The following is a 15,962-nucleotide window of genomic DNA, read 5'->3' as shown; positions in this document are numbered from 1 at the left end:
GTTGTTTAATATAACTGTGTTTAAAGCATATTAAATAACATACTACTATTGCTATTTATAATTATATACTAATTACATACTATTGTATAAATAACATTATTATAAATATATACTGCTGCTAATAATAATAATGAGAATACTGTACCAGTCAAAAGTCTGGACACACCTGCTTCATTGCATTTCTCTTCATTTTAGCTCTGTTAAAATGGCCTCCAGTCAATGAAGTAATACATAAGAAATGCTACTAGGAGAAGTGTTCAACATCACAAAATTTTCTTGAATGTTAGACTCTTCAAATTATCCCTCTTTTGCTTCTATGGCAGCATTGCAGACTCCTGGCATTCCTTCAACCAGCTTCCAGATGTAGCCACCTGGGATGCTTCTCCAACAGTCCTGAAGGAGTTTCCATGAGTTCTGGGCACAAGTTAGCTACCTTGCTCTTACTGTTTAATCCGGTTCATCCCAAACCAGCTTCACAGGGTTTAGGTTGGGGGATTCTACATAGCCTGAAGGTGTGCTTAGGGTCATTATCTTTTCAGCTTTTCATTAGGTGTGTGCAGACTTTTGACTGGGACTGTATATCTTAAATAACAGGTGCTTGGAAGGAAATGCACAATTTAACACATCTTTCATACAACATAACCTAAGATAGATGTACTGTATGACTGTGCGAAAAAAATTAAAGAATTAGGGCTGTTAAAGTTACGGCATTAATGCATAAGGAATAATCTTAGAGTTATGACATGTTATTATTTCTTAATTTCATTAGTTTTACTTGTGTTAATTTTGACGGCCCAGGGGGGGTCTATTATGTCCAAAGATATTTAATAGAATTTAATTTCCATACTGAATATAAAGATTACAACATTTTTTGATGGTATTGCAATGAGTTTATGTGCAACTAATTGTGAAAGTTAGCAGTTAATCATGATTAAAAAATATATCATTTGATGGCCCTATTGACATTTTTTGCTGATGCAAACTGAAATCGCCTGGCTAGTTCCCCCTCAGTAGCTGACATCCTAGCTGACTGCCTGTGTTGCTTAATAGGGTTACTGACCCTGACTAGATATTTCTCAGGATTAGTGCACTGAGAAATAAATTAGTGCTACCCAGGTTTTAGATAGTTTGTAGATTAATGACTTTAGCCAGCGGGTCTAACACTCAGTCCCGAGGGACGGCTGTGTTCATTCTGATTCTGCACAAGCGTAACTCTTCGTTATTTAGATATGGGCTGTTTCTAGTGGACACTGATCTTGGCTTAACTTGAATTTTCTGATTTCTCTCTTTTAATTGATTTATAAAGAAAAATCTAATTCTGTTTATTTCCAGTGGTATTTGTGTAAAATGATTTGGATGGAGGGGGCGGCATGGTGGTGCAGTGGTTAGCACTGTTGCCTCACACTTCTGGGTCCCAGGTTCAAGTCTTCGCCTGGGTCACATGTGTGTGGAGTTTGCATGTTCTCCCCATGTCATCGTGGGGATTCCTCCGGGTACTCCGGTTTTCCCCCACAGTCCAAAAACATGCTGAGGCTAATTGGAGTTGCTAAATTGCCCGTAGGTGTGCATGCATGAGTGAATGGTGTGTGAGTGTGCCCTGTGATGGGCTGGCCCCCCCACCCAGGGTTGTTCCCTGCCTCATGCCCATTGCTTCCAGGATAGGCTCCAGACCCCCCACAACCCAATAGGATAAGCAGTTTGGAAAATGGATGGATGGATGGACATTAAGATAATAAAAGTTTTGTGATTATTCTAATTATATAGAAAGCAGATTTGTTCCACTAGTTCAATCATTGAACCAAATCAGGTTAAAGTAATACAGTATATCTCTTAGGTTGTTTTAATACTGATGTATAGGCCTATCTTATAAATGTCACAAAGAAAATAATTCAATTTTAATATTCAAATCGATCATAACGCAGTAAGTGATCGGTTTGAACAATAACAAGACAAACTGTGGTACCTCGGGACCAGAACTGTGAAACACTGTCAGAGAGAAATACAACATTCCTTAAAAAATTAAAATACATATACAGATTTACATCGCTTAATAATCAGGTTACATTTTGTCTGTTAGACAACCCTATACAACCTACTGGACTTACACTGTACCTGTGCTACTTAAATAGTCAAGAAACTGCACACTAATACAGTGCTGTACTACTGTATACTATATTAAAACACATGTACACCATCTTACCAACCCAAAACTGTAAAAGAGTACACATAAGAACAATTAAAATATAAAGAACAGTTAAGTTAATATACAAATGCTTAACATATACGTTAATAATTGCTATGATGTATTATGGGTATTTTATGTTAGATGAGTACTGTACCCCATTTTGTTTACCCCAGCTACAGGTTGTGCAGTACAGTGCTGCGTCCTGTTTGCTAATCGGGATTTTTCTGCTCTAGGGCTGCAGTCGTTGAAGGACGTGGCCTGTATAGTCTTTGCAGGCTGTGTCCTTCAATGGTTCAGACAATGAATATCTTGTGATCTCAGCAAAAGAATAATACATTTCCAGGCTGCATTTTAAGGAGCCATCAAAATGGAACAGTCTTGCGAATATATTTGGTCTTCAGATGTAGCCTTAGAAGGATACAGCACCTGAATTCGGACACCTAATTTAACGGTTTGGGACCTTCGACGGTCAGACGTTGCGTAGAAGGACGTTAAGTGACGAGTGACTTCCCACCCTAGGCATACTGATTTCAGGGAGGGGGCAATATCCGAGAGGGAGGAAGGGGTGGCTGCCGTGAAAGTTAAAAAAAAGAGAGAGAAGGCAAATTTTATCGGGAAATACCGGGATATCGCACGTACTGCCAAAATACTATATGCCGCGGTATAATGTGTGGATGGACGGAAACATTCATATTAGGATTCTAGGGTTGCACTTCAATATACCTTGTTAATCACTGGATACAAACAAAAACAATACGTTCTATATATTTTCCATTACAAAGCTGTAATGAACAAGCTCATAAAGTGGAATTTGTTCTCTACAGTATATTTCTATGATTTAAATATATTTCTTTGGTCATAATTTAAACGATTTAATATACTTAAAGTAATCTCTCTTCTGTAACCTCGGGTGATGACACTGGTGAATACAACCTAGAGATGTTTTTTCATTTAAATTGTGGCCCTATTAAATGGTACAGTGCAGCAATCATGGAGCCGTTTGCAATATTTATGCAGTAATAGCTGAGAAATGGTACCATTGTACAGTGCATTAATAGCGGCACCTAGTGGTCATTTGATACAACTAATTATACCAAAATTAACTTGGGAGATCTCTGTTGCAGTGGTTCTCAACCAACTTCTGCACCGCGACCCAATTTTTTCCATACCGGTTCAGTCGCTACCCCATATGAGGTATAGATTTAAATTAACGGTATGATCAAGCAGGCAGCGCACTCTGCGTTTTGCGCCAATCAATTCTTATTGCACAAATCTGATTGGATGTTCGAAAAAATATTAAATTAAGCATCTGTGGTTTGGCTTCTTGGATTAGATGAGTATTCACTAGTTTTGCGCTAAACAGTTGTAAACCCAAGACGCGTTTATATAGGTTAATTCTACGACTGGGACTCGGAAATCTGATCCAGACTAGAAGTTTGCTGGTTTTAAAATACTTACATTTCCAACTCTGCCTCGCGACCATTTCAGAACATGCCAAATTTGGGTCGCGACCCACGGGTTGAGGATCGCTGCTCTATTAAAACAAATTGGCGCATTTATTTTTGTGCCAGTTGTTTCTGAATATTAAGGTATTCTTATATTACATATATAATAAATATAATTATAAGTGATCTTATACCGGCAAATATAACGTGTGCTGCATTTTTCACATAAATATTTAGAAATATTTGTAAAATTGGCACATTCAGTTGATCAATAGCGATGACAAACTAGCTATAGTATACGTATTTGCAATTGCAGCACGGTAGTTAGGCATACGTCTTCGATGAATAACTGATAAAAATGCCTGTCACTGTAGCAAGGGAACGTGGCTGATAACAGCCGCCGTGTGGAAGCACCAAGTCCTATCAAACCGCAAGGGGAACCAATCCGCGAGAACCGTATTAACGTTGCTCTGATAATAGTTACAAGGTTCGTATCGCTAATCAGGGCAGTATGTGGTATTCTTCTGCACTGTTCACAGGTTCCCTCCTTCCCAAATTCGAACAAATTGGAACATAATTAGATTTGCCTAAGTTGGGGGGCCAGTAGGATATGCTTTCATCGGGCCAGAAATCTCTAGCTGTGCCCCTGATCCTACAAAGACATTATGTTAAATCTGTAGCATGTCATTCATATAATACTATGCGCGCGAGCTCCTGATCATGCACTTCACATGAAGAAGAAATATCACGTTATATGGTACCGTTCACGTTCAACTGGCATTACGATGATAGAATAATGTAACATTTTATATTATGACTGAAGCATACAAAATACAGCAATTTGCCTTTTTATTCGTTAAAGAGAATAACAATAAATTATACGTATACCATTCACCAACGTATCGCTGCAGTTCAATAAACAAAATGCATACATTTAAATTTTACCAAAGAAAAAATTGCATTCTACACAATAAAAGCCAAAACAATTTGGTACTTATGTATAATCTTATGCAGTTTTTTCTGAGTCCCCTGATACTTATTAAGCGGAAAGTGAAAAAGCAGCATTTAAATACATATTCAGCCTGAAGGTGGAAAGTCCATGATTATAAATCAATCATTAACACACATTTAACGAGTCTTTCTATTACATGCCCACAGAGCAGTGATAAGATTATAAATGTAATTCATGGCGTTTTATGGCCTACGGCTCTGCACGATACCAGTGGAGTTCGAAGCCCATATGCACTGCCGTGAACCCAGCCGTTGGCTAAGTCACTGCCCCATCAGGAGATGGCGCCCCAGGTGGCCACCTATGTCGCTGTAAGGTTGACCGGCTCTGCTCGGCACGATCTATGCAGTTTTGATAGCATTGGCATCAGAAACGGACATTTCAGGTCCAGAAAGTAAAAACCAACCAGGTGAGCATTAGAGAGTCACAGAGTACTCAACTGGTTGGTTAAAACAAAATCCCGGTTTGGATTTTTACTTTCTGGTTCTGAAACGTCCGTGTCTGGTTAACATCAAGCAGAAGAGATATTTGGCGGGCATATGTTCTGTATTAATTTGCATAGGATGCTATTTATTTATTTAATTATATTTAATGGGGGTGACATGGTGGCACAGTGGTCTGGATTCAAGTCTCTGGGAGGGTTCCATGCATATGATGATTGCATGCTCTCACCGTGTTGTCATGCAGTTTCCTTTAGATAATCTGGCTTCCCCCCACAGTACAAAAACATGCTGAGGCTTTTTGGAGTACCCATATTTCCTGTAAGCCTCAATATGTGAGTGAATGGTGTGTGAGTGTGCCCTGCAATGGGTGGTACCCCCTCCTGGGTTATTCCCAGTCTTGGACAGGCCCTGAACCCTGAACAGGACGAGTGGTTCAGAAGATGGATCAATGAATATTTTAATAACATAAAGCATCAAATTAATGATTATGTGCCATTAATTCCATGAAGATCACCTATGCATTATACCAAGGAAATTTTATGGAGTAAAGTTGCAATAGCGACGTATATCTTACCTGGAGCTTGAAAATGTTGCAGTGAGTGTGTAGCACTTCCGATTAGTATTATGAATATTACTGTTTGTTTAGAAAGATTAAATTAATCTTTATCATCACAAGCTACCCAAAATCTGCCTTTCCAGCGGGACTGTTAGCCAACGGAAGTCAAAATTTCACTCGACAGACTCAGTCAATGAATCATTGGCACACAGGATCAAAAACATGCACATTGCAGCCTAAGCATTGCACAGTTTCCGTAACTGCTACTTGCAACATAAATACTTGAATAAATATATTCATTGAAATTATTTACAGATACACACGGCGTCGCGCAAGGCGTGCTGGTCCAATGTGTAATCGGTCTTGCCTTTCCGACTAACACCAGTGCGTGAAGTATGACCGCTCAAGGCTCGGAAGCCGGGGAATTGTGTGAAGGTGTTTTAGCGCCTGAGCGCCGCAAGGGGCGCTGCAGGAGGGGGACTGGTACTCTTGGTGGCGGCTGTTGTTACGTAACGCGAGAGCTTAGCGGCGTGGTGGACTGTCGGCTCTCCTAGCAGCATTAGCCAGCTGCTCCTGCACATACGAACCCGATAGGAGCCTTTACTGCGGTACAGATATGGAAGCAAAGTCCCTCAAGGAGGCCGAAAGGACCTGTGTGCTCTGCTGCCAAGACGTCGACATTTACGCCTTGGGAAAATGTGACCACCCGGTGTGCTACCAGTGCTCCACCAAGATGAGGGTGCTCTGCGAGCAGAAGTACTGCGCCGTCTGCCGGGAGGAGCTTGACAAGGTGCCCTAACTTCCTGCAACTACAGCCCGGAGCTTGCGCGGCCGTGTAGGCCACTAGCCGCTTAGCCAACTAACTAAGTCAGATAGCTAGCTAACTAGCTAGTTTAGTATTGTACTACTTGTCATACATTGGTCACATACTGTTATTGTACTTTATACTTATTTATGTTATTGAAAAATAATGTGACTGGTAGTATTTTGTTTCACTGGTCGGTGTCCCTTTTTTTTTTTTTTTTAAAATAAAACGGTTTGTTTTTTTGTAGTGGCTTGACGTTGGCAAGATTGAAGTTTTCTTAGTTAATGTTCGTCATTAATGTGGTAAACGGTTATTTATAAATGCAGACGCGAGGCGAAGGGCGAGGCGGGCGGCCGGTTGCCGGCCGCTTCATTTTTCTGCGTACGTTTCTAATCACCGTCAGATTTATTGGTGTTCTGTAGTGATTGTAAATCACCATCTTAAACCGCATTTTGTTATTGTTGGTTTCATTATTAACTTTAATTTTAATGTTGGGTTCCTTCCGTAGCGGGAGTAGGTATGACAGATCTGTTGGTAGCCTGTCATCGCTGCCTGTCTTAACAGCTGATCTCGGATATAGGTCGCTGCATGCCTGCAATTCTTACACACATAAAAATTAGGAAGTACGTCTGCCCACTCCTGTCTTATGAGGCAAAGTATCTCCCGTGTGGGCTTTCCTTCATTTTGTGTGTGTGTGTGTGTGTGTGTGTGTGTGTGTGTGTGTGTGTGTGTGTGTGTGTGTGTGTGTGTGTGTGTGTGTGTGTGATTCTGATCGGCACTTTTCTGGCTTGGCCATGCGAGTTGCGTAGCCTTTGACAGGCGTGCAGGGTCGTGCAGTCGTCCTGTATTCAGGAGAAATGCCAAGAGTTAGCACGACCATATGGGGACGGTGCATCAGTGGGCTCGGAATTTGGGGCTAGATTAGGATATTAATCTATAGCTTGAGATGTAAATCTGTATAACTCATTAAACAATCTGACCTGATACACACTAGCAGGCTTTTTAATCAGTTTGTCTCTTTAATAATATATTTATTAGTATTGGCACCTTTAGTTGATATTTTCCAATTTGAAAATACCTCGAAGTAACTCAGGGGAAAGTAATAAATAAATATTGCTTTTCCAAATTGCCTGTTGAGTAGTTGATGAAAATATTTTACTGCTGGCATCACATGCCCATCCTCAAAAGCATCTCTGTTATCCGGTGCGCTGTTAAATGTTGAGACTTCTTTTTTTCTAGGTTGTTTTCATCAAGAAGCTTGAACCTTTTGCTGCCATTGACACCAGGCGATTTTCATGTGAGAGGAAATATGACATTTATTTCTGTGATGGCAAGACGTACTCACAGTTCAGGTAGGTCCAGCCATGTTTCTTTGCACGATTTTAGTGCTACGCAATTATAGCGTGTCCTGTATATTTCCATCATATTTCTCTTATGTAATCCATGACATCTAGGAGGATCTTGCAGTCTGAATGTCCCCAGTGTCCAGAACCGAGGGTGTTCGCTACTTTTGAGGAACTGGAATATCACATGAGGAAACAGCATGAGCTGTTTTGCTGCAAACTGTGTGCGAAACATTTAAAGGTAGCTCATCCCAGCATCTAAATGCTGCTTTTTAAGTCTGTCCTCTGTCATGTGAATGGCCGCTGGCATCCTTCTCAAATCTTACTCCTCTCACATCCTGCTCCTTGCAGATATTCTCCCACGAACGAAAGTGGTACAATCGGAAGGACCTGGCACGACACCGAACGCAGGGCGACCCCGATGACACCTCGCACCGGGGACACCCTCTGTGTAAATTCTGTGATGATCGGTACCTGGACAACGATGAGTTACTGAAGCACCTGCGCAGAGATCACTATTTCTGTCACTTCTGCGACTCTGACGGAGCTCAGGAGTATTACAGGTAATGTGAAATGAATGCCTTAATTGGAGAAGCCTGTTTGTGCGTGAGTTTATTTCAGGCTTTATATTTGGAGGAAAATGTACTGTGTTGTAAATGCCCCAGACAGTGTAAACAGCGTCTGATTGTTGCTCTTGCAGCGATTATCCATACTTGCGCGACCACTTCCGTGAGAGCCACTTCCTGTGCGAGGAGGGCCGCTGCAGCACTGAGCAGTTCACCCACGCCTTCCGCACTGAGATCGACTACAAGGCCCACAAGGCAGCCGCCCACAGCAAGAACCGGGCCGAGGCTCGGCAGAATCGGCAGATTGACCTGCAGTTCAACTACGCACCAAGGCATCCAAGAAGGAATGAAGGTGAAGGAGTTTACTTGTTTTTGGAGCGGATATTTTAGGAAGTTTGTGACTAATACTTAGAGATTGGGTGATGAGAACAGACACCACATATTGCAATTAATTGACCCATTTTTCCTTGTTAATGACATGGAGTAAGTTTTATTGAAATCGTAAGTTTTAAGTAAACAAATGTACAAATAATTACATAATAAAGCAAGAATTAATTTTGTTTGTTACATATTGTTGTGTGTAATGTTCATATTAGCTATGCAGGTAGTGTTTGTAGTTGTACATTTGCATACTGCATGTTCTTTCTGGAGACCTCTTATCTTTCTTAACGTAAAGAAACCGTGTAATCCTGAGATGACATCATTTTGGTCCAGGTTGTTTCCCTTCCTCCCTTTCTCTTTGTTATTTGTGTATCAGTGAGCTGCATTCCGGTTTAAAGGTCATTGTAATTGCGTGTCATACTTTCAAAATGCGGATGCAGATTGAGAATCTGTTGGCCATAGAGTCTGTGCTGGAGTGCTAGTACATGATGTGCATGAGTGTCCAAAAAGGACAAGTGAGGCAAATTTTACATGCTCTGCATCTGTAATATTTGGCTTAAATGTTCTGCCCTACTAGTGCTGAGTTAAAGGTGCTGCAAATATCACAGCAGAATGAGGACTTTGGGTTATACCATGGTGAGAAGCATTAAAACCGCTTGGCTCAGTGTTGTGATGTGTCTCACCTGAGGTATCGGAGGGGAAGATTACGAAGAAGTGGATCGCTTCAACCGGCAGGGGAGATCGGGGCGGGGTGGGGCTCGAGGGGCCCCACAGAACCGGAGAGTGAGCTGGAGATACGACAGGTATGGCTGCCGACAGGCCCCAACCCACGTGACCTTTCCCCTCGCCACCTGGTGACAGCGTGTCACCCCACACCCTGTCATTTCAGGGAAGAGGAAGACCGAGACATCGCTGCTGCCGTGAGAGCCTCCATCGCCGCACGTAAACAGGAGGAGAGGAGACAGGCCTCAGAACGAGAGGCGCCCAAGGCACGGAAAGAGGAGCTGATGGACGTGGAGGAGACCCGAAACAACAAGAGGGCAGCCAGGCCACCTGGGGAATCTCTAAGTAACCCTTTACGCCTGTTTGAAAATGTTTGTTTTCAGAGTGAAAGATAGCGTTTGACATTTTGCAGAAGTGAAGAGCAATTTTCCGAAACTCAGTCCATTTTTCATTATTTTTAGGATGAGACTGCCAATGACCTAAAGTCAGGCTTCCTCGTCAAATGTTTTTTAGCGAACATCTTGTGGACTGAATGAGTTTTAGAAATCTGCTGTTCAGTCAGCACACGTAGACAAATGTATGGTGTCTGTGGTGCAGCCAGTGGGCTTCTGGTATCGGAGGCAAAGTGATCACGCTACACTTTGGCTCATTCAGCCTCCAAGGATGTTGGTCAGCCTGCTGGCCCCAAGGATCTCCAGAAAGGAGAAGACTTCCCGCTTTTAGCAATTCCGGCTGCAAACACACCCCCAGCCGCTACAAGGTAACCCCTCTGCAAAGTGCCTGTCACAGCTCTGTCCTCATCGCAGTGTAGGCTGGGGCCTGTTAAATACAGCGCCTGTGAGTGACGGCTTAGAAATAATGCAATGCTGACTCATTTGCAACCTTCGCGACATTTCACACTGTATAATGTCCCAGTCAAAAATCTGGACACACCTACTGAAAATTGTCTGTTTTTCACAACAAGAAGATGACCCTGAACACACATTAAGGTTGTATAGTAAGTATTATCTTCTTAACATGGACAGAGATGGGGTGCTGTGATGGATGACCTGGCCCACAATCCCCTGACCTGATCCCTATAGAGCTGGTTTGGGATTATTTTGATCAAAGTAGGAAAGTTCTTCAGGACTGAACTATTTTGAAGAATCTAAAATTTGAGAAAAGTTTTGAGATGTCGATTACTTCATTGCCTCAATGCGTTTTACTATAAAGTGAATAACATGGCTAAAATAGAGTGAAAAGCACTCAAATCAGGTGTGTCCAGACTTTGTACTGTTAATAGGCTTGAATTTGCATTTGGTGTCATTCACCATCTTAGCTTACTGGCCGCGAGCACCAATGGTGTATCACTGGATGTCACTCTTTCTAACAACATTTTTATAACTTGGGCTTGTGTTAGTCTCATTTCTGGGAATACAAGGCTGTGTTTGAAATGTACTTGCTTATGTTATTGAAATATGCCATATTTGTACCTGGAAAATGGTATATTTTTTTACATTTTAGCATTAATAAATGATGAATTTGTCATGCGGCTTGTCACTTTTTATAATGGATATGTTCAGATTTCCTGTCCTGAGAATAAACGCCAAATACTTTATTTTTCTGATTGGACGCTGTACTGGACAATTTTTGTTTTAGAGAGAACTTTGTTCGTATATTGAGTTGTTAATGAAGAAGGGAGTTCTGCTGTAAAACCATTTGACACAGATTCTAAATCTGACTGCTGTCAGCCGCGATGGGGCTTTGTAACGAGATCATGTTCAAAGATGTTGAAAGATGTCCCCCGAAACAACCTCTTCTGTTTCTCTGCACCCAGCTTGACAAAGCCAGCCGGCATGAAGCTGCAGGATGCCGATTTCCCCCGTCTGTCTGGCTCATCCCCATCCCCCCTCATGACTCCAGCGTACACTGCGCAGGCCCGGAAACCTTCTGCCTTCCAGGAGGAGGACTTCCCGGCACTAGTCCCCAAAATCAGTCTCCAGAAGCCTGTGGGCAGCGCGACCTCGGCCTGGTCCCAGTGTGGCAACAAGAATGTCGTGCAGCCTTCAAAGCCGACCCCTGTGCTCGGGCCGGCATTCTCCTCCCCTGCCAGCCGCCCCCCACCCTCTTCTGCCACCTCTCAGCTTAGGAAGCCCCAAACAGGTGGGGGTAAAGCTCCAGCCAGAGTCAGGTCCCCATCATCTGAGGAGGATGATGAGCCCGGCAGAAGCGCTCAGGACATCCGCAGCGTGCCCACCATGTTGGACATCTCGTCGCTGCTGACAGGTACCTCTCAGCAGAGCTCCAAGGTGAACAAGAGGAAGAAGCAGCCTGTGCCCCCCCCACCTGGGAGCCGTCCCCCTGGGGACTCCGTTTCCAGCGCAGCCCAGAAGGAGAATGTTCCAGAGGCTAACCAGCCCCCGGCACTTATCCCTCCCAAACCAGCAACAGCCCCAAAAGCCAGCCCTTTCTTTAATGGGCACATAGACAAGCCTTCAGAGAAACCCAATTGTGTTCCGAAAGAACCTCCTGGACTGGAAAAGCATCCTGTATCCGATCCCTGTCTGCTTCCCGGAGAAGAAGACTTCCCTGCTTTGATACCAAAAAAGCTGCCACCTCCAGGTAACTAGTCCGAACCAATGCTCTGGGTCCTTTGGTGGGAAGGCACTTGTACTCGTGATTTTGCTAAATTATGATGGAGCATTCTGTGATAAAAGGTGCGTATTTGTCCTTACAGGGTTCAAAAGTACATTCCCATTGAGTGGCTCCCAGAATGGTGTGCCGCCCCCTCCCCCTGGATTAGCAGCCCCTCCCAGCAAGCCTCCTCCCGGATTCACCGGAATCCCTTTGAACGCCAATGTCGATCCTGCAGTCCCGGCAGCTAATGAGTCAGTGAACATACTTTCGATCTGCTTACAGATTTTTAAAATGACCTTTAGAGTACCCATTCCTACCAAGTTCCTGCCGCGCCCATCATCGAGTCCTAGTAACGAGTCATCTCTAAAGCTAAAGTGACGCATTTTCTTACAGCATGTACTTCTACAGTTCAGTACTACAGAACATTTGTTATACAGAGAACTTTTTGTTATATTGTTTTTGCTCAGGATCTATTGTCTTTTGATTTGTTTTTATCGTATTTTTTAGATCAGCGCAGTCACCAAGGACCTACCTCAGACCAGAGAATTTCCAGGAAAGAAACATGGACCTGATACAATCAATAAAAAATTTTCTCCTGAATGATGCATCTAAGTTCAATGAATTTAAAACGTATTCAATACAGTTCAGACAGGTAATTAACTCAGCGGAGTGTGGGAAACCTTAGCGATCAGCGGTTCTGAAGAGCAGATTGTTTGTGTGTGCAAGAACTATTGTACTTGTAGCTTCTAAAACTTGAAAGTGGATTGACAAAATGATATCCTGAAAAACTAAACTTTGGCTTTTAAAAATCTGGTTTTGAAGTGTTTGTTCATAATGTTTTTGTCATGCACACGATTCGTCTTTATGTATGTATATTCCCATGATACAATACTCCTTTTTTTATTAATTAATTCCTTGATTGTTTTGCTGTTATATGCAGTGTTGGGGAATCAAGGCTTTGTCATACACTAAAGCATCCTTCTTGCTTGCTGCCAGCATCACCTTGTCACATACCTCATTAGAGTGTATTCAAGTGGGTGGCCGGAGTGGGTGACCGCTGTTGTTGGTCTTGCAGGGCGTCATCTCTGCAGCACAGTACCACCAGAGCTGTCGGGATCTCCTGGGGGAGAACTTCAAGAGGATCTTCAATGAGCTCCTGGTGCTCCTCCCAGACACCGAGAAGCAGAGGGAGCTCCTTGCCGCTCACGGGGATTTCAAGGCCCTGGAGAAGCAGTCCAGTAGCAAACATAAGAAAAACAAGAAGAGCGCCTGGCAGACCGGTTCCGGCAACAGCAGTCTGGAGCTCGACTGCCAGGTCTGTCCCACCTGTAGGCAGGTCGTGGCCCAGAAGGACTTTACTGCCCATAAGACTCTGCACATGAACGATGATGACTTCCCATCTCTGCAGGCCATCAGCAAGATCATCAGTTAACCCATGGTAGATGGCTATAATCAGAAGCTAGCCAACATCCCAGAATCTCCGCATTGTAGGAAAACAAGCGGTGTTTTAGTGAATAACCTGGAGATGGTGCACATCCCTGAAATACAGCAGTAAGACATGCTGTCTGGTATGAGGTGATCTGGAAGGAGGAAGCTGATATAAATGAATGGATGCCAATTAAGAACGACTGCAAACCTGTCCGAAAAGGTCACTGCTGATTTTGGATCTACTGAATTGTTTCACAGCTAGGAGTTGTTTCCCAGAAGGCAATTAATATCTGCTTGGAATTGTTAAATTATTACTGGTGGTGTTCTTTGAAGCTTGAACTTTTGCTTATTTCTTATAGAAATGTAAAAATTTAAAATTATTATAATAATCTAATATTTCAAATTTTGGATGGTTTTTTTCTGGGAAGTAGTAATGTAGCAGGCAGTAATTTTTTTTCTCCTTTGTTTTGTAAACGTTTCTAAAGATTCAAAAACAGTGCGGCTGTAGTCTTACTATTTCAATAAAAAAGTACCGGGGGATTAAAAGACAGTCAAAAATGTTTAATAGACTTATTCTAGCACTGAAAAAGCAGGGTTATGTATTGGTTTAATGAATGCTATACAGAGTCATCTGTGTTAAATGACAGGTGAACATACTGCCGGTTAACCAAGAGCAGTGCACTTCAAGGCAGATGAGGCCATCTATTGCCTGTCTGCAGTTTGGGGATGTGTACTGAATTCCCAAGTCATGTGTGCAGGCCTGATCGAAGTCCAAGTTAGGCCTGAGCTGAATTTCACGAATCAGAAAAACTCCCATTCCATGTGTGCAAACTGTTATAGCACGTTCATTTGTTAGCAGATGAACACTAATTTGGTAGCTTTAAAGAGCTGTTTGGAGTAAAGTTTCTAGGAGTAAAAATTTCCTTAAAAATAATCAACAATGTGAATGGAGTCTTTTTTCATTTAAAAAAACACACACCTTCTAATTGCGCTTTCTCTGTTCCAACCTCATATCTTTATACTCTTCTGATCCGGAAGCCACATGGCTGCTGCTTACTTCATTATTATGGCAATATTTGTTATAGGATGATTTTTGGATTTCTGCACATTCTGTATCTTTCTCCTATTGTTTGTGGTTCTATCCTGGAATTGGACTCTTTGTCCTGCATCCTTTGTAATCTGTAAATGTAATGTGGACTGTTATTGTTGGTTGTCTTTGCTCTGTTAATTTAATTGTTCGTTTTTGCCAAACTGCAGAGCTGGCGAAGTGCTCTGTCGATCGCTGCTGGTTCTCCTTGAGGCGACGTTGGCCTCTGGCTGTCCTGCATGTCATGGCGGTTCCTTCATGCTTCTGTCAGTCCACTGACAGTCTGTCCGTTTAATTTAGCCAGACTGGCCTGACCTTGTACATGTGGAAGTTTCTCCGCTGAAACTTGGTTTTCTGTCAGATTCTTCATACTGACTCTTGACGCTGTGACCATCTTCAAACTCAAAGTATTTCACAGTTGATATGCGGGGGTTATTTTCATCCTTGACATCTGTGTTTCAGCTGTGTTCATACTGTCCAAATTTAGCATGAGGTGCTTCAGTAAAAGGAGAAAAAAGGTGGCTTCCAGATATCCTGGAAGGTGGCAATAATAAGTAGACTGTAGTATTAGGCTCAGCACTTTCTATATTCAAGTTCCTGTACTTTATATTTATTAATGCTGTCAATTATGCTGTCCCCTTTAGTAAATGTGGTTCTCTTTCACTGGGAAATGAGTTGCCTAAAACCTCAAGTGTATTTTGTAATTTTTAGGGTGCTTCGAGAATCATGTGATGTTTTTTTTTCCCCCCATTCTTAAAAATATTTATTCTTATCGCCTCAGAAGACAATTGCAGTTCAAACAAATGCAATAAGACGACCAACAATACTGCGTGACTTTTACAGGAAAAAACAAAAACCCAGGGAAAACAAACGAAAAAAGAAACAAAAACCATGCTGTAAAATATCTGTATATAACAATGGTTCATTATTGGTACAGGATACACAAGACCATGAACAGTTAGTTCATTAAGATATATTGAGTAACAATCAATATCACTTGTGTACATTATCCTATTTCACAGCATAGACACGTTAGCAATGTGCTACCATAGATTACACTAAGAACCGTTGATATGAATTTCAGCACCCCCTCACCTACTTGTTACAGGGATTATCTCGAAAGTTGCAAATGCGTTCCATTGTAAACATTTTACTTCATCCTTTGTGAAAAGATTCAGACTCGCGTTGGAAATTATATGTATCTAACCCACTCTGAAGAGATGCTCATTTTTCTAAACCCAATTACTAAGCATTTATTTTATATTATATTCCTCTTTATTCTCACCTAACTGAACAATATGGCCTAAACATTCTTGCATGACAGTTGGTCTTTACTCATGTAATGACCCCTGTCTTCAGATGTTCCTGGCCTTGA

At 42.2% G+C, this 15,962-nt stretch overlaps 1 protein-coding gene across 1 annotated transcript; it reads left to right on the top strand.

Annotated features, from left to right (window-relative positions):
* Positions 1-6,118: 6,118 nt before the first annotated feature.
* znf598 (zinc finger protein 598) lies at positions 6,119-14,441 on the top strand. The gene is made up of 12 exons (XM_049013801.1): positions 6,119-6,428; positions 7,683-7,795; positions 7,898-8,027; positions 8,138-8,349; positions 8,487-8,704; positions 9,422-9,536; positions 9,623-9,801; positions 10,111-10,216; positions 11,273-12,057; positions 12,173-12,323; positions 12,580-12,724; positions 13,148-14,441. Exons 1-12 carry the CDS (start codon positions 6,255-6,257, stop codon positions 13,502-13,504), a joined length of 2,685 nt encoding a protein of 894 aa, XP_048869758.1. The 5' UTR covers positions 6,119-6,254; the 3' UTR covers positions 13,505-14,441.
* Positions 14,442-15,962: the final 1,521 nt, after the last annotated feature.

Source organism: Brienomyrus brachyistius, chromosome 5, assembly GCF_023856365.1.
Source record: "Brienomyrus brachyistius isolate T26 chromosome 5, BBRACH_0.4, whole genome shotgun sequence".
Taxonomy (NCBI): domain Eukaryota; kingdom Metazoa; phylum Chordata; class Actinopteri; order Osteoglossiformes; family Mormyridae; genus Brienomyrus; species Brienomyrus brachyistius.
Note: the sequence above shows the minus strand (reverse complement) of the source record. Positions and strands in the feature narration are given on the sequence as shown.

Excerpts from the sequence above, each read along its gene's own strand:
- znf598 (XM_049013801.1), top strand. The coding sequence starts at position 6,255 with ATGGAAGCAAAGTCCCTCAAGGAGGCCGAAAGGACCTGTGTGCTCTGC. Across the intron at positions 8,028-8,137 it reads TGTGTGCGAAACATTTAAAG|ATATTCTCCCACGAACGAAA; the intron begins GTAGCTCATCCC and ends TGCTCCTTGCAG. Across the intron at positions 12,058-12,172 it reads AAAAAAGCTGCCACCTCCAG|GGTTCAAAAGTACATTCCCA; the intron begins GTAACTAGTCCG and ends TTGTCCTTACAG.